The sequence below is a fragment of the Tachypleus tridentatus genome, chromosome 8 (genome assembly GCF_004210375.1).
Source record: "Tachypleus tridentatus isolate NWPU-2018 chromosome 8, ASM421037v1, whole genome shotgun sequence".
NCBI lineage: Eukaryota > Metazoa > Arthropoda > Merostomata > Xiphosura > Limulidae > Tachypleus > Tachypleus tridentatus.
In genome coordinates this window covers 152,252,592-152,278,343 of record NC_134832.1, presented here as the reverse complement: position 1 = coordinate 152,278,343, position 25,752 = coordinate 152,252,592, and the positions used below count along the sequence as shown (strand labels likewise).

General features: G+C 36.2%; 1 protein-coding gene across 2 annotated transcripts in view; it reads right to left on the bottom strand.

The window, feature by feature from the left end:
• Zip99C (Zinc transporter Zip99C) overlaps nucleotides 1-25,752 on the bottom strand; it is a 75,562-nt gene that overhangs the window by 24,890 nt on the left and 24,920 nt on the right. The window contains exon 1 of one of the 2 annotated variants that reach the window (XM_076452156.1): nucleotides 9,382-9,549. The exons of the other annotated variant lie outside the window; for it this stretch is intronic. Coding sequence (XP_076308271.1) covers nucleotides 9,382-9,430 — 49 coding nt within the window. The 5' untranslated portion in view covers nucleotides 9,431-9,549. Of the gene's footprint in view, nucleotides 1-9,381; nucleotides 9,550-25,752 lie in introns of those variants that run through there. 2 annotated transcript variants of the gene reach the window in all.

Here is a 25,752-nt window from a genome sequence, read left to right as displayed (position 1 = left end):
GATTTTCTTAACTTGTTCCTGGATAGCTTGAAGAATTGAGATTTGAAAACCTGCCAAAGCATTAAGAAGAAAATGCAAAAACATTTTTCCCTCAAGTAGTTTCAGAAGATCATAGGTGATATTTTAAAATTATATGTAATTTTTTTTTAACTATATAAGCTTTTAACAATTCTTGTTCACCTGTGGTTTTAAAATTCAATAAAGATCCAATTTTTAGCAACTGAGAAAAAGTGTGTTATTGTCATTCAGACTGCTTCAAAGCTGAATGAGACAATATGGTCTGTTTTTAATTCTGGAAAACTGAACAAACTACTGTCATGAATGTGGTCATATTCAGTTCAAAAGATGGTGCTCAGATTGAATAGGCTAACCAAGTCTGAGTATCATATTCCTGGAATGTAAGTATGAAATTGACTACTGCCATCAGTAAAGTAACAGTTGTTCAGTATTCATGATCTGAACTAACAGGTGTTTATTTTTCTTGCTCGTCGTCACTTTGATTATGTTTTGTTCCAACAACCAGTTAGTTTTCAATACTGAATTGTAAAAAATAAGACTAACTTTACTTGGAGTACTAATAAAGCTTTCAGCTATTTGTATGTTTATGAATTTGTGATTTCTATGCTGCCCATGTTAATTTTATTCTCAGCTACATGAACTCACCTGCTAGATATTGACGTACCTGAATACTACAAAGCTCCTGCACATTCCTTACAATAGGTTCTATAATTGAAAGTTTCTCCCCCATTCCACATTTTATTGATATGACATATAAGATTAACAAACACACAGTACTTTAAAACTGAATACATATACATACTGTAAGGGTAAGATAACAAACACAGTACTTGAAGAGTCGTTTAAAACTATACACATACTGTAAGGGTACGATTAACAAACACAGAGCATTTGAAGACTCATTTAAAACTGTATACATACACATTCTAACTTGGGAGAGTAGTAACCTTCCCACAACTGTCTGCAGGCAGTGAAGGGTGATATAGATGTAAGACATTGTGAGCTTGATCACCCACCTCTCGCACTCCTAATTTCCAATATTCTTATGTGAAACTAGCAAACTGGAGGTTAAGAGATGGTGTACCCCCACTGCTATGTGGGTCCTACTTCTACAGTCACCTCCAAAACCTAGGACATATTTTATAATCCCACGTTGTACCTTGTACCCTAGGATCCCTTTCTTTTCAAAAAATGTGCAATATATTTAAAAAAATTCTTTTAAAAAATATTTCATGTTAATGTGTTTTGGTTTATGGCTTGAATATTTTATGGTTATAATATATATACATACTGTAAGATTAACAAACATACCACTTGAATATTTTATGGTTATAATATATATACATACTGTAAGATAAACAAACATACCACTTGAATATTTTATGGTTATAATATATATACATACTGTAAGATAAACAAACATACCACTTGAATATTTTATAATATAATATATATACATACTGTAAGATTAACAAACATACCACTTGAATATTTTATGGTTATAATATATATACATACTGTAAGATTAACAAACATACCACTTGAAGAGTGCACTATTTTGTGTGTGTTCTTTTCATACTTTTTACACTAAGTTTTCTGAATGGTCTTTTGTCCTATGTTTAAATATTTATTTTAAATATGTTGGATATAATTAAAGCAATTTGGCACTTTAATTACTAATGATACAATCTACCACTTTATGAAAATGTGAAGAGAGCAGGCATGTCTTATGCACACTGTTCACCATTCTTGGTAAAAAAAAAAGTACAAGTTCTCAAGAAAATAGTTACAGAAAGTAAGTTCTCTTAATTTTAGCCATGTGACAAAGCATCCCTATGAATATGGAATAGATATTGTGTATAATTTTCAGGGAAAATCACTGTTCCAGTTTTAAGTCACAGTTAATACAGAGAATAAGGTGAGTTAGATGATTAAGACTCATTACCACCTTAATGCTTTTAGTCAACGTACGATCAGAGAAAATGTATGTATGTGTGCAACTACTGCTATCAACATGTACAAGTTCCATGTTGCTCCTGATGAAAAATAAAATCTTGTCTCAATCTATGGCATAGAAAAACTTTCACAAACCAAAACACTGATACCTAGACGTTTGTCATGTGAAATTTCAAGAGTGCATTAACCATAAATTATTAATATTAGAGCAAAGTTAGAATAACTATTTTATTAAAAGGACATTGAAACTGATAAGTGATTGACAGATGAGACATGCCATTGATTAACTATTTTATTAGCAGGACATTAAAAGTGATGAATGATTGACAGATGAGACAAGTCATTCATTAACTATCTTATGAACAGGACATTAAAACTAATAAATGAGTGACAAATGGGAAAAGTCATTGAATACTTATCTTATTAACAGGACATTAAGACTGATAAGTGATTGACAGATGAGACAAGTCATTGATTAACTATTTTATTAACAGATGTTAAAACTGATAAATGAGTGACAGATGAAGCAAGTCATTGATTAATTATCTTATTAACAGGACATTAAAACTGATAAATGAGTGACAGATGGGACAAGTCATTGAACTATTTTATTAACAGGATATTAAAACTGATAAATGATTGACAGATGAGGCAAGTCATTGATTAATCATCTTATTACCAGGATATTAAAACTGATATGTGATTGACAGATGAGAAAAGTCATTGAACTATTTTATTAGCAGGACATTAAAACTGATAAATGAGTGACAGATGAGGCAACTCAATGATTAATTATCTTATTAAAAGGATATTAAAACTGATAAATGATTGACAGATGAGGCAAATCATTGATTAATTATCTTATTAACAGGACATTAAGACTGATAAATGAGTGACAGATGAGGCAAGTCATTGATAAATTATTTTATTAACAGGATGTTAAAACTGATAATCATCAGATGGCTAAAGATGTTTTAGATCAAAGCCAAGACGATTTTATAAACTATGAGCAAGTATCTTGCTTCTGGTTAAAGTTGTCACATAAAATTTGCATATTGAACGAAATATTTTACTTCCATCTGTTTGTAATCATATGACAGAAGAGAAGGTAAGATCTACAGAAACTGCTTCTTATCAGAATCAGGATATGGAATATAAATAAAATAACAACAAGAGACACACCATTCATAATGTCAGAAATGTTCAAACAAGCAAACAGAACGAATTAAAAAAAACAACTGAAATTTATCTTCTTAGTTTTTCATCATTCTACCATTATCATCATCCATTATGGTAAATAATTACTTTTGGACTGAAATTCATCATTTTACTGATATGCTAGTTTGGTTGGTATTTATCAGTACTTGGTTAATTGTGACCAACAGATAAGATGTTTTTATTATGATTGAATCAAATGTCTATTTCCAACCCATTTATTCAATGAACAAAAGGACAATTTGCTGTTTTTTACCTGCACGAGAGAACAATACCGTAAACTTCTAATCTTTATGATACTGTAACAAGGAAAAATGCATATTGAAACTGAGCAAATGAGAAACTGTATCAATTTACCTTACAGAACAAGTATTGTTAGCAACTAGCCATACAACACTTTTTCTGCACCAAGTCTGAACCCTTTTTAATCTCACAGTGAAACATCTTTGATAGACTGATCTACAAATTCACTAATCCATAAGCAATATTATTCTGACAAAATCAGAAAGCGAATTAAAATTTTGTCATTCTGTTACTTAGCTTTTACCATATAAACATCTTAATAACTCTTTCCATTATTAATGAAAAATAAATTAACAAGAAAAACCATGAAAACAACAAATCACTCAAAAGGTTAAAAAATGTTTCTCCACATTTTGTGCAGTTCGCCTTATTAATAAAAACTTACTATTTACATTTGATTTAAGCAATTAAAGTATTTTAATAATGTAAGACCAAGGTACATTAATCTTGAAAAATAACAACAAATTTTGCTGACCAAATGCTGATTCAATTCCTCAAAACTGCTCATTCTTAGATATCTTGATAGTCAATGATTTAAAAACTGAGGGACCATCACAACAATTCACAAGTACAGTAACTCCTATCAGATGTTAATCAAAATGCTTCATCTTGCTTAGATATAACTTTTAACATATTATTAATAATTCAAATCACTTCACTGATCTACATCACCTTATCAAACCACTTGTGACCTCATTGGTTCGTATTTTTATCTTTATTATTATTAATATAAATTATTATCACTTCAACAGTGCATTGTTCTCACCTGCCGTTTGATCTCTTGAGTTATAATTGCTAATCATTTCACACATCATTCAGTATCACAGTCTATGCAATGCTTTAAGATGTTTTGTTTTTTAATCATATAAAAGGTATAAAAGCAACGACTGGGAAATAGTTTCAGAAATTTGAGGCAAAGAAGAACTAAACATCTCCTCCTTTGTTAGGGTAAGTTCAGTTCATGTACAACTCACCAATGGGTACATAATTTCTGGTGTGACAGAAACATGTCAAAATTATACATGTTAACAGAAATTACTGATGATGCTTACCCAGTAAAAATACGGTATCCTCTATAAAATTAACACTGAAGATTTCTTATTTACCTTCAATTTAAAGGCACCCCTTAAAAATAAATATATTGTGATCTACTGTGATCACAGCTTTTCAAAGTATTTTACTGCTATAGATCATGACATCTCTGGTTTCTCTCTTTTTTTCAATAAGTACAGATATAATTAACTGTATATTAAGGAATATGTTGACATTAAAGTTTGTTATGCATCTGAACATGTTGGCTGACCTTGAAGATTTGTTAGCATTCACTACCAATTTCACATTAGTTTAGACAAACTTGTTTGTAATTCTCTGTAGCTAAAGTGATGCACACAATTTGTCAGTACTTTCCAAATCAGTAATTCCCCTGAGAAAAGTTTTATTACTTTAGAATAAGCAATTACTTTTAAGATATAACTATTACTCAAAGTTTATACCGATGAAGTTAAAATATGTGGGAATTTTCCTTTTGCTCTAGTCAAACTATCAAATCATTTCCATCTTTCTACATGAATCAAACCTTGAACTGAGTATTAATATGATCTGAAGTTCATATACTATCTCTATTACACAGAATTATAACTATGTGTATAAACATAGTGAGTAACTGCAGTTGTCTATATGACAGTAAACATCAACAGATTAAACAACCAGAGTTGTCTTGTTACAGTTAACTTGAACAGATTTAACAACTGTGGTTGTCTGTTACAGTAGAATTGAAGAGATGAACAACTGTAGTTATCTGGTACAAAAATTTTACACAAAATTTGGTCAAATTCGGGTCATATTACATGGTTGAATATATGGGTATACTGAGAACTTCACACATACACACATATCTTACATAAAAGATATGTAAAATATTTTGCCCTTATGTTATGCCCCATGGGCTCCCAAATATCTACACTCACCACAACAACTGTGTAATTAGGTTAAGTGGAAGACTAAAACCAACTCTTGTGTCACTTCCATGTTTAACGTAACAATAAAATAGTTACACTGACCTCATTCATTTCTGATCAAAGAAAGCTACTTAATAGATCAGAACTAAAACTTAACTTAGTAACTGACAGAGTTATTAATATGCTAGACTACATAATAGTATGTAATGTGAAAATAAAAACTCCTAGTATCAGGACACAAAGATTTATTAGTTGACCACCCCCCTGCTGTTAACAATATTTTCAGCCACAATCCCAGTAATCTCTCAAAGTTTTGTTAGTAAGAAGATTTATGTTAGTTTTAACTTCACAAACTAAAAACACAAAATATCTACGTATGTCTAATTAATTAATGGATATACTAAAAATAAATATATTTTATAAATATTAAATATTTATCCAACACAATAAAGTGGACAACTGGGCATCTGTAAATAAATTCAGTGTGTCAAGTGTAGTCTTATTCAAAACTTGCGAGAAAAAGATATTTAAAAATTGTCGGTCTTCGTTTCACTAGAACAATTTCACTGGAAAACCACACCAGTTAATCAGGTCGAAATTGAAATTGGAGACTTACAAACATCTGTCAACAAGATTTATTATCAAGTAGTACAAATAAATAATAATAAAACACAAAACTAGTATGCAACTTTAGAAATAACTTCGTTCTGTAATTAAATACAAATGTGTTTTGTCAGCTGTTGATTCGCTGTTCTGTAGCATACATGAGAGTTTTCCTAGTCTTCCAGAAGTCCTTACCTTTCTTCTTACTTGATGGCATACATGAGAGTTTTCCTAGTCTTCCAGAAGTCCTTACCTTTCTTCTTACTTGATGGCATACATGAGAGTTTCCCTAGTCTTCCAGAAGTCCCTACCTTTCTTCTTACTTGATGGCATACATGGGAGTTTTCCTAGTCTTCCAGAAGTCCTTACCTTCCTTCTTACTTGATGGCATACATGGGAGTTTTCCTAGTCTTCCAGAAGTCCTTACCTTCCTTCTTACTTGATGGCATGCATGGGAGTTTTCCTAGTCTTCCAGAAGTCCTTACCTTCCTTCTTACTTGATGGCATACATGGGAGTTTTCCTAGTCTTCCAAAAATCCTTACCTTTCTTCTTACTTGATGGCATACATGAGAGTTTTTCTAGTCTTCCAGAAGTCCTTACCTTTCTTCTTACTTGATGGCATACATGGGAGTTTTCTTAGTCTTCCAAAATCTTTACCTTTCTTCTTACTTGATGGCATACATGAGAGTTTTCCTAGTCTTCCAGAAGTCCTTACCTTTCTTCTTACTTGATGGCATACATGAGAGTTTTCCTAGTCTTCCAGAAGTCCTTACCTTTCTTCTTACTTGATGGCATACATGAGAGTTTTCCTAGTCTTCCAGAAGTCCCTACCTTTCTTCTTACTTGATGGCATACATGAGAGTTTTCCTAGTTCCCAGAAGTCCTTACCTTTCTTCTTACTTGATGGCATACATGAGAGTTTTCCTAGTCTTCCAGAGTCCTTACCTTCTTCTTACTTGATGGCATACATGGGAGTTTTCCTAGTCTTCCAAAATCTTTACCTTTCTTCTTATTTGATGGCATACATGAGAGTTTTCCTAGTCTTCCAGAAGTCCTTACCTTTCTTCTTACTTGATGGCATACATGGGAGTTTTCCTAGTCTTCCAAAATCTTTACCTTTCTTCTTATTTGATGGCATACATGAGAGTTTTCCTAGTCTTCCAGAAGTCCTTACCTTTCTTCTTACTTGATGGCATACATGAGAGTTTTCCTAGTCTTCCAGAAGTCCTTACCTTTCTTCTTACTTGATGGCATACATGAGAGTTTTCATAGTCTTCCAGAAGTCCTTACCTTTCTTCTTACTTGATGGCATACATGAGAGTTTTCCTAGTCTTCCAGAAGTCTTTACCTTTCTTCTTATTTGATGGCATACATGAGAGTTTTCCTAGTCTTCCAGAAGTCCCTACCTTTCTTCTTACTTGATGGCATACATGAGAGTTTCCCTAGTCTTCCAGAAGTCCTTACCTTTCTTCTTACTTGATGGCATACATGAGAGTTTTCCTAGTCTTCCAGAAGTCCTTACCTTTCTTCTTACTTGATGGCATACATGAGAGTTTTCCTAGTTCCCAGAAGTCCTTACCTTTCTTCTTACTTGATGGCATACATGAGAGTTTTCCTAGTCTTCCAGAAGTCCTTACCTTTCTTCTTACTTGATGGCATACATGAGAGTTTTCCTAGTCTTCCAGAAGTCCTTACCTTTCTTCTTTCGTGATTTAACATTCAGTTGCAGTTTCATGTTTTTATGTTTCTTTCTTGATTACAATCCTACTAAATGTTAATGTAAAGATTTTGTTTTTGAAATTCTTTGTAACATAATTTACAATATTTCCCCTTAACTCTCTACTTGGTCATGCAACATCAGAACTGCATGACCCGTAGATCAGCAGATTTGACCTTCTGATACCGAACATACTCCATCACCCACCTTAATGTTGTACAGCTACTTGTTTAACCGAATCATTGGGGCCCGGCATGGCCAGGTGGGTTAAGGCATTCAGCTCATATTCTGAAGGAAGCAAGTTCAAATCCCTGACACACCAAACATGCTCGCGTTTTCAGCCATTGGGGTATTATAATGTAACAGTCAATCCCACTATTCATTGGTAAAAGAGTACCCCAAGAGTTGGCAGTGGGTGGTGATGACTAGCTGTCTTCCCTCTAGTCTTACACTGCTAAATTAGGGATGACTAGCTTTGCGCAAAATTCAAAAACCAAAAAATCAACCGAATCATCATGGTTGATCAGTAGCGACATCGAAAAGCTTCCTTACACACCACTAAGTATCATTATGTCTGTAAAATACAAGTTTATAGAGTTGCAGCACTCGAGTTACTCCTAACTGAAGCTCGGCTCAAACAGCCAGATGGAGTAATCAAACTGACCATTATGAAAGACGTATCTCACTGTACAGTTTAACCTTTTAATACTTTGGTTATGAGTTGGTCGGCATTCTATACTTTGCATGTGAGTAAATGTATGTCCATGCGAGTGTATATAAACACATACGTATATTGTTATTATTCTTTTGTTGGATTGTTCTTTTTAAATAATCTGGTGAACATAGTTTAATGTTCTGTCCAAATAACAATGACCAACTAGTTTTCCTCATTTAGTGTTTCTACAACATTGTACACCAATGCAAATTGTTGTAGGCGTATGTTATAAATGGTGTCCAAACTTCTTGAATGGCATTATGATTAAGGTAAAATATTTTTTCTCCTTAAAGTGACAAGAAAAATTAAAATCAAGCAGTAACGTTAATAAATACAGTCAAATAATTCGTAGTAATCATTCTTTTCAAATACTATAGTACTTATAAGGCTCTGTATCATTCATACAGTGAGTCAGCTACTTAAATAAAAGCTAACACTTAAGGTAATTATTGAAACACTTTCTCTAAAAGACTGTTGAAAATAATCAGAAGTAAACGAATGATTAACTTACAGTAAACAAACCAGTAAAACAAATTTCACTCACATATTTGCAAATTATATAACCATGTATTTTGAAATACACGTATTCAGCTGTTATTTCCAGTGGTGTCTCTCCCAAGTGTTAACCAACATACAGATAGACATACTCACTCTGAACAGAAAATAGATATTTAAAGCAAGGTCACTGTACTACAACCACTACATGTACATGTTCTATATAAATAAACAAGCGTAAGTTCCGATGATTAACAAGTCATTTTTTTCTATAACGAAGTATAATCATCTCGTGTTTTTTCTGAATTTAAATAATTTAGTTTTCGGCAGCAGCAAATATGTGAACACATATAAAACATAAACATTATAAGACAAAAATTCGGAATTATTCTATCATTACCAGCCCTCGCTGTCATCCTTAAGCCACAATAAACAATGTTTGTTGCCATAACACCCAAATGCGTTAGGAATATTCCATCTATCAGACAAGATCCAGACGCAAATATAAAACTAACAAGAATCAATTAAGGGTTAGGAGTTCAGTGCTTCAAGTGGTGAATAATGTCTCAACTTTTGCCGTCTGTTGCTATTTCCAGCCAGCTACGGAAAGGCAACTAGGCTTAATGCTTAAGTATATTTTTAATACATACGCTTATTAAAGTTATTAAAGACAAATATTTCAATGAAATTTATAAACATTTTATAAAATACAGTGATATTATTACATCTGCCGTTAGTGAAATTATATGTAATTAAAATGGTAATTTGTAGAACATTTATTGTTTTACAGAAAATAAAAAATAACAGTGCGATACCGATTCACGTTATGTGTGTTTGCCTTTATACATCATAGTTTGTATCTAGCAGGACTAAACTTGTAGGCGAACTTGGGGTGCCCAGGGGGCATCCTTAACTATATGGCATAGCACCCTCTATTATGGAGGAGGAGGCTAATATGTTCCTGGAAGACCATTTAGTCAGATTTGGTCTAGCAGTAGATTTGCAGAGTCGCTGAACTCGAATCTCACATAATATTTGTGTTCGTGGCACCTCTCGAGATTTCGGAGGCACCATTTTTTGATACTGTGTTCACAACCCAACTCACAAACCAGGGAAATAAAACTTGGCACATGTCCTCAGGTACCAGGCATAGGTGCCTTAATGTTCCCCCCCCCTTAGGGCTAGCTGTAAAACGAAAACGTTTCTACAGCTGAAATGGCGAACATGTTAAGGAGTGGATTTCAATCACGTGATCAGAAGATTATGAATAGAACGCCCTAACTACCAGGGCAGCGATTACACGTTTCTGCACGATCGGATCATCGAAACAAGTACTGGAAAAGCCATCGTCTTTGTACATTAGATGGATTATTGAAAGTAAACAAGGTTGAGTGGTTTGCTTTGAACATGAAAGTCTTACGATTGTGCCTTTTGAAATAGAAACCACGCTGCGGGGATTTTTCTCACGATATATAGTCGTCAAACATACATACAGCATAAAGTATCTATAATAATAAACATGATTAAAACGAGGAAATGATGGAAGCTATAGAAAGGGTTATATCTAAGCCTATATATATGTAAAAACGGCTCGTTTGGGTTGAGAACATTTTCTCAAAAATTTCTCTATATTTCTCTACAAGTGGGTTTTCTCGACATCACTGATTGTATCTAAGCCTATTTAGTACATACTGATTCGCTTTTTATTTATCTGTGGTGCATTCTTAAACTTTTCTTCAATATTAGCGAGTTACATAGAAACACGTGTTTGTTTCTGGTTCTTTATGTCCGTTATAAAATCAACCGATACGTGTTATTATTTCGTGCTGTACATGAATAATTTGCTGCAAGGAGGTAGAGAAATGATTACAACAGTACATGACGCGATAACTCATAACCACAGAATTCTACTCGTTCAGAGAAATGACATCAAATGGTCAGCGGATGAATACGCTTTAAAAGTGTACATATCTGAACGAGTTGATGTTTATCAAACAGCAAAGTTGTTCGTTTTTCAAAATATGAAAATACAACCTTTTATTTGGTTTGTTTCGTAATTTCGCGCAAAGGTACGCTAGGGTTATCTGCGAATAGCAATCCCTAATTTGTAACTTACCGACTTACAACATCCACCGTCAGACGTCGGGCTAGTCTGGTTTTTAAGACCATCCAAGACATAAATAGGAAAATCATGTTTCTATGACAACAGGTGACGATATTTTCTTTCGATTCAATTATATGATATTTCACACTAAACACGACGTTTATAATTTTCCTGTTTGGCTGCAACGTTTGTACGTATACATTCTTATAGCTAACACTAATGTACAACACATGAACCTGATAACCAAGTTCTGGATCTAACCTGAGCCGGTTCATCTTTGATGATTGTGATTGTATGTTTTTACTCAACCACAAATTACTAAAACAAAACTGTTTTACTTTATTCGATAATGCCAAGTCATAGTTAAAACTTGTCTCGGGTTTTAGGTTAGAAATGCTGACGTTCGTCAATAGTTAGTCTTCTATACACCATTAACAGTATTAGGTCTTTCGTTAACAATGAAGTTATATTAAATTTGTATTTATTAACTATAAACAAGGCTGTATAAATTTTACTTCTCTTTAATTGATGTAAATTTATAAAAAAACATATATATATGTAGTTTATCTCATATTTAGTATAAAAAATGTATACCTTTTATTGTTTCTTAAGTTATGCATATTTTATTAAACGTTTCTATCAGCACATAAAATCACACAAAAGCGAAGTTAATAAAATATTTTAACTTAGAAGAAGCTTAAAAATGAAGAATACACGCGAGTGAGCTGACAATAGAGTGACGGTACCATAAAAAGTATAATTACTAGATGGTTTCCTGGTACTTTTGGCTTATCTGAGTTCTGTTTTAATTGTTAACAAGACAAAATGGCATTCAGGATGGTTTATCGTTTAATTACTTACACTTACATAAAACTAAAACTGGCAAAATATGTGCATATTTTATATTTACGTAACTTTTATGTAGGGAGGGAATGTCGGGGAAACATATTACTCTGAAGGGTAAAGAAAATTGAAAGCAAGTTAAAGCTAATCTTAGTTTGTCCAACCGACAAACAAGGCTGAAAACAACACCACGATTGTGTGAAGACACACTAGTTAGTGATATCTGACTTATTTTTATTCTGTTCACTGCCAATTTGATACACAACATATCACATTATAAATGCTGGCCATCAACAGAGAGAAATTACTTATTTTACTATGGGAATCCCAGTAGTAGTAAAGCAATGTTTAAAAACTGGGTGAATTCACTTACTTTTCTACGAGGCCCCAAGTAGCAATAAAGAATTGACAAACAACCAGGAGAAACCACTTTTTTTTTGCTGGGAATCCCAGCAGTAATTCCTGATATAAAGTATAATAATGATAATATATTTTATTTATTTTGTGTCTGTGAAACTTGTAATACTTTGGATCCTAAACTCAATATGCCTGGTGTGATGATGAAGATACAGATCAGACCCACAATGACTATTTCTACGTACACGGATATAAAATCCTAACATATTAGGCCCAATTGCACTCGTAGGTTAAATACGCTATAATGATGTTGAATAAATTTTGACTGGAGATGGAATTCTACATTTTTATAAAGTCAAAAGGCGTGAGTAAACACAAAATAAGCTAAAATGCGAATATGGTTTTTTTTAGGACGTATTTTCTGTAATAGTAAATCATATTCCAAAATTATTTTATTTCAACCTTTAGTTGAAAGAGTAACATAAAGATAACAGCTGTCACTTTAGTAAATGTATCTTGGTCCCCCTAGGGAATAGATTTTTATATATTAAAGGTGGTACTCTTTATTAGAGAGATCAAGTTTTTAAAATAAACGTCATTTCTGAGTGCTACATTTACAAATTACATCAATAAAGATATAATCAAACCCTCACGTATAGTCCTAGTGAAAGTCGTGTTATTGTTACGAAGGAAGTATTTAATTTAAAATTATATTCTATGATAAAGATATTGTTGTTACACACACCGTTGTTATTTTTATAATTGTAAGAATCTTGAATACCCAAAGTGTGAAGTTCTTTCATGGATTTATATTTGTGGTTCCATTCGATAGATAACGCAAATGTTTTGGTCACATACATAGATAATGACATAAACGTTACGTCCATTATTCAGGGTGTTCGGAAAGTCACTGTGCACTAGACAGTATAACTATTTTGAACATCATGAAAACAAAGTGTAAAAAGTGGCCAAGTTGCTGATATAAATAAGTACAAACACACACACAACCTTTCAAAGACTCGGACAAATTTCTTGCTTTGACGGGGGCTGCTAACTGGCTTCCTTCTCTGCCGTTAGTAATTTGGCATTAAGGGCGAATATGAGAATTGACTGTCATATTTATAATGCATATACAGCTGATAATACGGAACGTATCTAAAAACATCGCGGCCACACCGGTCTTGCCACGTTTCATCAAGTTAAAAACATTTTACGAAAGACTGAGAACACAGTAACAGCGGAAACGAAATATTAATTAATTCGCGTGCGTGCGTGCGTGTGTGTACAAAATCTACGAATATTAAACAATAAAAGAAGAATAAACCGATCCGAAGGTCTCAGCTACAAAGGTTTGCTTTTGTGGGTTCCAAGTTTCAGTTTAATAATGCATATGAGACACATGATTATCCCTTCATTTACGATAACCTGTTTACAACAAGGAAAGCAGTGATCATTAACTATTATTACCTTCAAGTTGGCTCATCGTCAGCACAAGTGAAATGTTGCTGACTTGATGACTTGCCAAATGAAGGTTTCTATGGAAAATGTTCCAAAGTTGCAAGAGCTTGAAGCAACATTTTGAGGAATCAGACTATTGAACAAGATGCACGTGTGTAGAGTTTTAAAATTAAAACTGCACGTTAAGCACTTGTTTTTATCCGCAAAATAAAATACATTTTTTCTTTTGTTAAACACAGAGCTACACAATAAGCTGTCTCTGAATATGCAAGTTCGTTAGTTGGCTTCTATCATTTATGTTTTTTCGCCGTAACCTAATGTACATGAAAATATTAACAATTAGTTTTGATTTTTAGAGAATGCGAGTTAACCACGAAACTCGATGCGTTGTGATGTTTTATTCTGTGCACAAGGTATGCAATTACTAGGAAGATGTAAATAGAAATTTCAAAATTTAATACAAATATAAAACACTGCTTTGGAAGCAGCATTTAATGTGCTAACAAAGTGTAGATTTCTGACTGGATTCGATAGTGAGCTTGGAAATTACATGTAAAATTAACTGAAATAACAACATGACTCTTGACCTTCTGTTAATTATAACAACATGACTCTTGAACTTCTGTTAATTATAACAACATGACTCTTAAATTCTGTTAATTATAACAACATGACTCTTGAACTTCTGTTAATTATAACATGACTCTTGAACTTCTGTTAATTATAACATGAATCTTGAACTTCTGTTAATTATAGGGATCTTGCGTTTTGAAAACAGAGTAAAAAGATTCACCAGATGAAACAGTGGCACTTGTGTAGCCTTTGGACTATATGAAGCCTACTTGTACTAAATACTGTGTAGCCTTTGGACTACATGAAACCCACTTGTACTAAATACTGTGTAGCCTTTGGACTACATGAAGCCCACTTGTACTAAATACTGTGTAGCCTTTGGACTACATGAAGTCCACTTGTACTAAATACTGTGTAGCCTCAGGACTCCATGAATCCTACTACCTTGTTCTCTCTCAACACTGTGTAGTCTCAGCACTCCATGAAGCCCACTTGTACTAAATACTGTGTAGCCTCAGGACTCCATGAATCCTACTACCTTGTTCTCTCTCAACACTGTGTAGTCTCAGCACTCCATGAAGCCTACATGTACTAAATACTGTGTAGCCTCAGAACTCCATGAAGCCTACATGTACTAAATACTGTGTAGCCTCAGAACTCCATGAAGCCCACTTGTACTAAATACTGTGTAGCCTCAGGACTACATGAATCCTACCACCTTGTTCTCTCTCAACACTGTGTAGTCTCAGCACTCCATGAAACCTACTTGTACTAAATACTGTGTAGCCTCAGGACAACATGAATCCTACTACCTTGTTCTCTCTCAACAATGTGTAGTTTCAGCACTCCATGAAGCCTACATGTACTAAATACTGTGTAGCCTCAGGACTCCATGAATCCTACTACCTTGTTCTCTCTCAACACTGTGTAGTCTCAGCACTCCATGAAGCCTACTTGTACTAAATACTGTGTAGCATCAGGACTACATGAATCCTACTACCTTGTTCTCTCTCAACACTGTGTAGTCTCAGCACTCCATGAAGCCCACTTGTACTAAATACTGTGTAGTCTCAGGACTACATGAAGCCTACATGTACTAAATACTGTATAGCCTCAGGACTCCATGAATCCTACTACCTTGTTCTCTCTCAACACTGTGTAGTCTCAGCACTCCATGAAGCCTACTTGTACTAAATACTGTGTAGTCTCAGCACTCCATGAAGCCTACATCTACTAAATACTGTATAGCCTCAGGACTCCATGAATCCTACTACCTTGTTCTCTCTCAACACTGTGTAGTCTCAGCACTCCATGAAGCCTACTTGTACTAAATACTGTGTAGTCTCAGCACTCCATGAAGCCTACATGTACTAAATACTGTGTAGTCTCAGCACTCCATGAAGCCTACATGTACTAAATACTGTGTAGCCTCAGGACTCCATGAAGCCTACTACCTTGTTCTTTCTCAACACTGTGTAGTCTCAGCACTCCATGAAGCCTACTTGTACTAAATACTGTGTAGCCTCAGGACTCCATGAAGCCTACTACCTTGTTCTCTCTCAACACTGTGTAGTCTCAGCACTCCATGAAGCCTACATGTACTAAATACTGTGTAGCCTCAGGACTCCATGAAGCCTACATGTACTAAATACTGTGTAGTCTCAGCACTCCATGAAGCCTACTTGTACTAAATACTGTGTAGCATCAGGACTCCATGAAGCCTACTACCTTGTTCTCTCTCAACACTGTGTAGCCTCAGGACTCCATGAATCCTACTACCTTGTTCTCTTTCAACACTGTGTAGTCTCAGCACTCCATGAAGCCCACTTGTACTAAATACTGTGTAGCCTCAGGGCTCCATGAATCCTACTACCTTGTTCTCTTTCAACACTGTGTAGTCTCAACACTCCATGAAGCCCACTTGTACTAAATACTGTGTAGCCTCAGGACTCCATGAATCCTACTACCTTGTTCTCTTTCAACACTGTGTAGTCTCAGCACTCCATGAAGCCCACTTGTACTAAATACTGTGTAGCCTCAGGACTACATGAATCCTACTTCCTTGTTCTCTCTAAATACTGTGTAGCCTCAGGACTACATGAATCCTACTTCCTTGTTCTCTCTAAATACTATGTAGCCTCATGATTACATGAAGCCTACTTGTTATCTCTAAATACTATGTAGCCTCATGATTACATGAAGCCTACTTGTTATCTCTAAATTCTGTGTAGCCTCAGGACTACACAAAGCCTACTTCCCTGTCCTTTCTTAGTACTATGCAGCCTCAGGACTACACGCAGCCTACTTGCCTGTTCTCTCTGAACACTGTGTAACCTCAGGACTCCATGAATCCTACTACCTTGTTCTCTCTCAACACTGTGTAGTCTCAGCACTCCATGAAGCCCACTTGTACTAAATACTGTGTAGCCTCAGGACTCCATGAATCCTACTACCTTGTTCTCTCTCAACACTGTGTAGTCTCAGCACTCCATGAAGCCTACCTGTACTAAATACTGTGTAGCCTCAGAACTCCATGAAGCCTACATGTACTAAATACTGTGTAGCCTCAGAACTCCATGAAGCCCACTTGTACTAAATACTGTGTAGCCTCAGGACTACATGAATCCTACTACCTTGTTCTCTCTCAACACTGTGTAGTCTCAGCACTCCATGAAACCTACTTGTACTAAATACTGTGTAGCCTCAGGACTACATGAATCCTACTACCTTGTTCTCTCTCAACAATGTGTAGTGTCAGCACTCCATGAAGCCTACTTGTACTAAATACTGTGTAGCCTCAGGACTCCATGAATCCTACTACCTTGTTCTCTCTCAACACAGTGTAGTCTCAGCACTCCATGAAGCCTACTTGTACTAAATACTGTGTAGCCTCAGGACTACATGAATCCTACTACCTTGTTCTCTCTCAACACTGTGTAGTCTCAGCACTCCATGAAGCCTACTTGTACTAAATACTGTGTAGCATCAGGACTACATGAATCCTACTACCTTGTTCTCTCTCAACACTGTGTAGTCTCAGCACTCCATGAATCCCACTTGTACTAAATACTGTGTAGTCTCAGGACTACATGAATCCTACTACCTTGTTCTCTCTCAACACTGTGTAGTCTCAGCACTCCATGAAGCCTACTTGTACTAAATACTGTGTAGTCTCAGCACTCCATGAAGCCTACATGTACTAAATACTGTATAGCCTCAGGACTCCATGAATCCTACTACCTTGTTCTCTCTCAACACTGTGTAGTCTCAGCACTCCATGAAGCCTACTTGTACTAAATACTGTGTAGTCTCAGCACTCCATGAAGCCTACATGTACTAAATACTGTATAGCCTCAGGACTCCATGAATCCTACTACCTTGTTCTCTCTCAACACTGTGTAGTCTCAGCACTCCATGAAGCCTACTTGTACTAAATACTGTGTAGTCTCAGCACTCCATGAAGCCTACATGTACTAAATACTGTGTAGTCTCAGCACTCCATGAAGCCTACATGTACTAAATACTGTGTAGCCCTCAGGACTCCATGAAGCCTACTACCTTGTTCTCTCTCAACACTGTGTAGTCTCAGCACTCCATGAAGCCTACTTGTACTAAATACTGTGTAGCCTCAGGACTCCATGAAGCCTACTACCTTGTTCTCTCTCAACACTGTGTAGTCTCAGCACTCCATGAAGCCTACATGTACTAAATACTGTGTAGCCTCAGGACTCCATGAAGCCTACATGTACTAAATACTGTGTAGTCTCAGCACTCCATGAAGCCTACTTGTACTAAATACTGTGTAGCCTCAGGACTCCATGAAGCCTACTACCTTGTTCTCTCTCAACACTGTGTAGCCTCAGGACTCCATGAATCCTACTACCTTGTTCTCTTTCAACACTGTGTAGTCTCAGCACTCCATGAAGCCCACTTGTACTAAATACTGTGTAGCCTCAGGGCTCCATGAATCCTAGTACCTTGTTCTCTTTCAACACTGTGTAGTCTCAGCACTCCATGAAGCCCACTTGTACTAAATACTGTGTAGCCTCAGGACTCCATGAATCCTACTACCTTGTTCTCTTTCAACACTGTGTAGTCTCAGCACTCCATGAAGCCCACTTGTACTAAATACTGTGTAGCCTCAGGACTACATGAATCCTACTACCTTGTTCTCTCTCAACAATGTGTAGTCTCATCACTCCATGAAGCCTACATGTACTAAATACTGTGTAGCCTCAGGACTCCATGAATCCTACTACCTTGTTCTCTCTCAACACTATGTAGTCTCAGCACTCCATGAAGCCCACTTGTACTAAATACTGTGTAGCCTCAAGACTCCATGAAGCCCACTTGTACTAAATACTGTGTAGCCTCAGGACTACATGAATCCTACTACCTTGTTCTCTTTCAACACTGTAGTCTCAGCACTCCATGAAGCCCACTTGTACTCAAATACTGTGTAGTCTCAGCACTCCATGAAGCATAGTTGTACTAAATACTGTGTAGCCTCAGGACTCCATGAAGCCCAATTGTACTAAATACTGTGTAGTCTCAGCACTCCATGAAGCATACTTGTACTAAATACTGTGTAGCCTCAGGACTACATGAATCCTACTACCTTGTTCTCTTTCAACACTGTGTAGTCTCAGCACTCCATGAAGCCCACTTGTACTAAATACTGTGTGGTCTCAGGACTACATGAATCCTACTACCTTGTTCTCTCTCAACACTGTGTAGTCTCAGCACTCCATGAAGCCCACTTGTACTAAATACTGTGTAGTCTCAGCACTCCATGAAGCATACTTGTACTAAATACTGTGTAGCCTCAGGACTCCATGAAGCCCAATTGTACTGAATACTGTGTAGTCTCAGGACTACATGAATCCTACTACCTTGTTCTCTCTCAACACTGTGTAGTCTCAGCACTCCATGAAGCCTACTTGTACTAAATACTGTGTAGTCTCAGGACTACATGAATCCTACTACCTTGTTCTCTCTCAACACTGTGTAGTCTCAGCACTCCATGAAGCCCACTTGTACTAAATACTGTGTAGTCTCAGGACTACATGAATCCTACTACCTTGTTCTCTCTCAACACTGTGTAGTCTCAGCACTCCATGAAGCCCACTTGTACTAAATACTGTGTAGCCTCAGGACTACATGAATCCTACTACCTTGTTCTCTCTCAAGACTGTGTAGTCTCAGCACTCCATGAAGCCCACTTGTACTAAATACTGTGTAGTCTCAGCACTCCATGAAGCCTACTTGTACTAAATACTGTGTAGTCTCAGCACTCCATGAAGCCTACTTGTACTAAATACTGTGTAGTCTCAGGACTACATGAATCCTACTACCTTGTTCTCTCTCAACACTGTGTAGTCTCAGCACTCCATGAAGCCCACTTGTACTAAATACTGTGTAGCCTCAGGACTACATGAATCCTACTACCTTGTTCTCTCTCAACACTGTGTAGTCTCAGCACTCAATGAAGCCTACTTGTACTAAATACTGTGTAGTCTCAGCACTCCATGAAGCCCACTTGTACTAAATACTGTGTAGTCTCAGCACTCCATGAAGCCCACTTGTACTAAATACTGTGTAGTCTCAGCACTCCATGAAGTCCACTTGTACTAAATACTGTGTAGCCTCAGGACTACATGAATCCTACTACCTTGTTCTCTCTCTCAACACTGTGTAGTTTCAGCACTCCATGAAGCCCACTTGTACTAAATACTGTGTAGCCTCAGGACTACATGAATCCTATTACCTTGTTCTCTCTCAACACTGTGTAGTCTCAGCACTCCATGAAGCCTACTTGAACTAAATACTGTGTAGCCTCAGGACTACATGAATCCTACTTCCTTGTTCTCTCTAAATACTATGTAGCCTCATGATTACATGAAGCCTACTTGTTATCTCTAAATACTGTGTAGCCTCAGGACTACATGAATCCTACTACCTTGTTCTCTCTCAACACTGTGTAGTCTCAGCACTCCATGAAGCCTACTTGAACTAAATACTGTGTAGCCTCAGGACTACATGAATCCTACTTCCTTGTTCTCTCTCAACACTGTGTAGTCTCAGCACTCCATGAAGCCCACTTGTACTAAATACTGTGTAGCCTCAGGACTACATGAATCCTACTACCTTGTTCTCTCTCAACACTGTGTAGTCTCAGCGCTCCATGAAGCCTACTTGTACTAAATACTGTGTAGTCTCAGCACTCCATGAAGCCCACTTGTACTAAATACTGTGTAGTCTCAGCACTCCATGAAGCCCACTTGTACTAAATACTGTGTAGTCTCAGCACTCCATGAAGTCCACTTGTACTAAATACTGTGTAGCCTCAGGACTACATGAATCCTACTACCTTGTTCTCTCTCTCAACACTGTGTAGTTTCAGCACTCCATGAAGCCCACTTGTACTAAATACTGTGTAGCCTCAGGACTACATGAATCCTATTACCTTGTTCTCTCTCAACACTGTGTAGTCTCAGCACTCCATGAAGCCTACTTGAACTAAATACTGTGTAGCCTCAGGACTACATGAATCCTACTTCCTTGTTCTCTCTAAATACTATGTAGCCTCATGATTACATGAAGCCTACTTGTTATCTCTAAATACTGTGTAGCCTCAGGACTACATGAATCCTACTACCTTGTTCTCTCTCAACACTGTGTAGTCTCAGCACTCCATGAAGCCTACTTGAACTAAATACTGTGTAGCCTCAGGACTACATGAATCCTACTTCCTTGTTCTCTCTAAATACTGTGTAGCCTCAGGACTACATGAATCCTACTTCCTCGTTCTCTCTAAATACTATGTAGCCTCATGATTACATGAAGCCTACTTGTTATCTCTAAATACTGTGTAGCCTCAGGACTACACAAAGCCTACTTCCCTGTCCTTTCTTAGTACTATGTAGCCTCAGGACTACACAAAGCCTACTTCCCTGTCCTTTCTTAGTACTATGCAGCCTCAGGACTACACGCAGCCTACTTGCCTGTTCTCTCTGAACACTGTGTAACCTCAGAACTACATAATCCTACTTCTTTCTTCTCTCTAAATACCAAATTAATTAATTATGTATAGGTCAACGGGCAGACAGGGATAATTAATAATGAGAAGCACTGAAAGATACGAATTTTCTACTTATAAAATAATCTATATCAATAACACAGAAGTGTAGTTTCTGGTTAAACAGACAAAACGTAATAGTAAAATTCAAAGTCTCTAACAAAGGTTCCAGTGGTCAGGACTGAATGCAACTTGTAGGTTTGAAATCTAACATTAAATATGTTCACCGTGGGATCGTTATGACGTAACGGTCAATCGTTAGTGAAGACTGTTGACTGCCTCTCTTCTACAGGTGGCTAGCGCAGATGGCCCTCAAATACTCTGTAAGAAATTCATAAACAAACAAAAAAGCCTCCTCGACGTCATCGCTCAGTGCTCATTACGTTCCACACACCAGATTACAGAACTTGCAAAATCTAAAAAGTTATCAAATTAAAAAAAACAAAAACGTTTGTAGTCAAGGTGGCGTGCATCATTGACGAACAACATTTGTAAGTTACTATGACAATTAGAGGTAACAACACAGACGTGAGTTAAACTGAATGGAACAATGCAACTGACTTTGACTGCATATACTACACACACATAGCCCTTACAAGGATACACGCATGTGGGATACACAAAATCGCTTGTTTGTTTTTGAATGTCGCGAAACGTTACACAATGACTAGTCTAATTTAGCAGTGAAAGACTAAAGGGAAAGCAATTAGTCACCATTACCAACCGCCAACTATTGGGATACTCTTTTACCAACCAATAGTGGGATTGACCATCACTATATAATGTACCTACTGCTGGTCAGACGAGTATGTTGCCCGAGATTAGACTTTATAACCATAATATAAATGAAGGATGTTCTAATATTTTACAAGAGAAACTACAATAATGTTCACATAAATCAAGCACACCATACTTCATTGTTCCATATGTCTCAAACGAAGAAAAATATATTCGGCTGAAATGGCGAGCATGTTTGGTGTCACGAGGATTCGAATCTGCGACCCTGGGATTACGAGTCGAATGTTATGTGCAGAGTAAGATCGACACAATCAGCGAGGCTTGGTTAACCAGCTAAATTAACAAAACTGTAAGGCAAAGAATCTCAATAAACGTCGAAACTGGCCTCTGAGACAAATGACCAATGGTGTGCCATCTTTTGACCCCAATGCCACAAAATGTATGCGAACATGGTCTCTAAGATCAAAGTATGTACACACCAGAGGACACTTGTTGTGAAGAAAGAAAGAAAAAAGGTGGAATTCGCGTGACCAAGACCAGTTAACAACAGTGTTTGTACCTTGGAACACATTATTTGAACAACAGTGTTTGTACCTTGGAACACATTATTTAAACAACAGTGTTTGTACCTTGGAACACATTATTTGAACAACAGTGTTTGTACCTTGGAACACATTATTTGAACAACAGTGTTTGTACCTTGGAACACATCATTTAAACAACAGTGTTTGTACCTTGGAACACATTATTTGAACAACAGTGTTTGTACCTTGGAACACATTATTTAAACAACAGTGTTTGTACCTTGAAACACATTATTTGAACAACAGTGTTTGTACTTTGGAACACATTATTTGAACAACAGTGTTTGTACCTGGAACACATTATTTGAACAACAGTGTTTGTACCTTGGAACACATTATTTAAACAACAGTGTTTGTACCTTGGAACACATTATTTGAACAACAGTGTTTGTACCTTGGAACACATTATTTAAACAACAGTGTTTGTACCTTGGAACACATTATTTGAACAACAGTGTTTATACCTTGGAACACATTTGAACAACAGTGTTTGTACCTTGGAACACATTATTTGAACAACAGTGTTTGTACCTTGGAACACATTATTTGAACAACTGTGTTTGTACCTTGGAACACATTATTTGAACAACAGTGTTTGTACCTTGGAACACATTATTTAAACAACAGTGTTTGTACCTTGGAACACATTATTTGAACAACAGTGTTTGTACCTTGGAACACATTATTTAAACAACAGTGTTTGTACTTTGGAACACATTATTTAAACAACAGTGTTTATACCTTGGAACACATTATTTAAACAACAGTGTTTGTACCTAGGAACACATTATTTAAACAACAGTGTTTGTACCTTGGAACACATTATTTAAACAACAGTGTTTGTACTTTGGAACACATTATTTAAACAACAGTGTTTGTACCTTGGAACACATTATTTAAACAACAGTGTTTGTACCTTGGAACACATTATTTGAACAACAGTGTTTATACCTTGGAACACATTATTTAAACAACAGTGTTTGTACTTTGGAACACATTATTTAAACAACAGTGTTTGTACCTTGGAATACATTATTTAAAGAACAATATGCAAACGAATATGTTATATGTAATTGTTGATTTTGAGACTGGTTCTACAAGGTTTAGGTTATTATTCTTGCATCTGTGTAGTTGACACACATAGTCTGGTGACACCATTACCCTTAGGACATAATTTCTGCTGTATCATGGTCCTTCAAATGAGGGGAAATCAATCTTGCTACTAAATATACTTATTAATTTGTAAGATTTCTGTAAGGTTTCCTCGTCTTTAGAAACATTTTACGTAACCTCTGCTCTTTTATATGTTTGCACAATTCCCATATTTCAGTGAACTGAGTTCAGATTTACATACAATACAATACCGAAGTCATGGGTTCTAATCCCCGTCGCACCAAACATGCTCACCCTTTCAGCCGTGGGAGCATTACAATGACAGTCAATCCACTATTCGTTGGTAAAAGAGTAGCTCAAGAGTTGGCAGTGGGTGGTGATGACTAGCTCTCTTCCGTCTAGTTTTACACTGCTAAATTAGGGACGGCTAGCGCAGATAGCCTTCTTGTAACTTTGCGCGAAATTCAAAAACAAACAAACAGACTTATAAAAAGGAACACAATGTTCCATAACTATCACAATTTATCTGGTTTCCTAACTGTGCGCCAAATGCTATTACCAATTTAACCAAGCTCACTTATACACAATAACGTAATATACTTTATTTGATAGAGAAAAACTTTGGTTTTCTATTGGTTAAAAATAACAGTCTTAAATGTCAGAAAGAACTATTGGCAAGTTATGATGTAAATAAGTAATTTACAATAAATTTCACACTTTAAAGAGAGGTGGTAAAACTTAAGGAGAATTTGGTTTGTTTTGAATTTCACGCAAAGCTACAAGAGAGCTATCTGCTCTAGCCATCCCTAATTTAGCAGTGTAAAAGGAAGGCAACTAGTCATCACCACCCACCGCCAACTTTTGGGCTACACTTTTACCAACGAATAGTGTGATTAACCGCAAATTGAAGGGGCGAGCATGTTTGGTTTAACGAGGATTCGAACCCGCGACCCTCGGATTACGAGTCAAGTGCCTTAACCACCTGGCCATGCCGGGCCGGGCCATAAAGAATAGAAAAAAATGTCACAGTCCTCATACGTGAAGCAATTGAGAATTTTTAAAAATAGTTTCTTATAATATTAAAACTTGAATAATACTAAACTATGATTTATTATCTACGGTCTGATGCCGAGTTTATTCATGTACATTAATAATGAAGTAGTTTAATCGCATTTTGAATGACACTCTGTGAAAAGCTGTAACATGTGCACTTTGACCTACACGAAATGAAAGGGTTAATTAATTAAGTGGTACTTTCACATGGCTTTATTTTCGTGCAATGTATTATCATTAATGAAACCTAGGCGCTATGTGCAAACTGTATCCCGTTTACTTTGTAATGGTTACAAAGTTGGAAGCACAGTACTTCTTGCCTTGCGTATGAGGCGTTTTGCGCTTCGCTTTTTCTGTGTGGGTATTTGGGTAGGTTAATTTTTGAACACCCAGGAGGGTCAGGTGCACGAGACCGCTTCCTCCATCCCTAACTTTCATGTCGTCTACTCGTTGAAATGTGTTACTGGGTAGAGTTTGGGCCATAGTATTACACAGTACTGTCCATGTATAGTCTCTATTTGGCTTTTTTTTTCAACATTTCTATTCGTTTTCATGTTCTTTTTCTTCACTTTCATATATATATTTATCTGAGAAGTGAAATACTAATTTTAAAAAAGGTTAAATAAATTTTTTAAGTGTTTAGTACATGGTGGCCAGCTTGTTTTATATTTCTTAAATATATATTTATAGGAGAGAGGTACTTAGAACAACGTTCATCATGTACGTAGTGCGTTTTGCGCGCGTATTCGCTAACCGAGAGTTCAAATATCGTGCCTCGTGACAAACTCTCGTGCGTGAGGGACCCGAGATTTCGGTTTAATTTGAACCCTGCCTGAACTGTGTATATTATAAATAGACATTAATAACAAT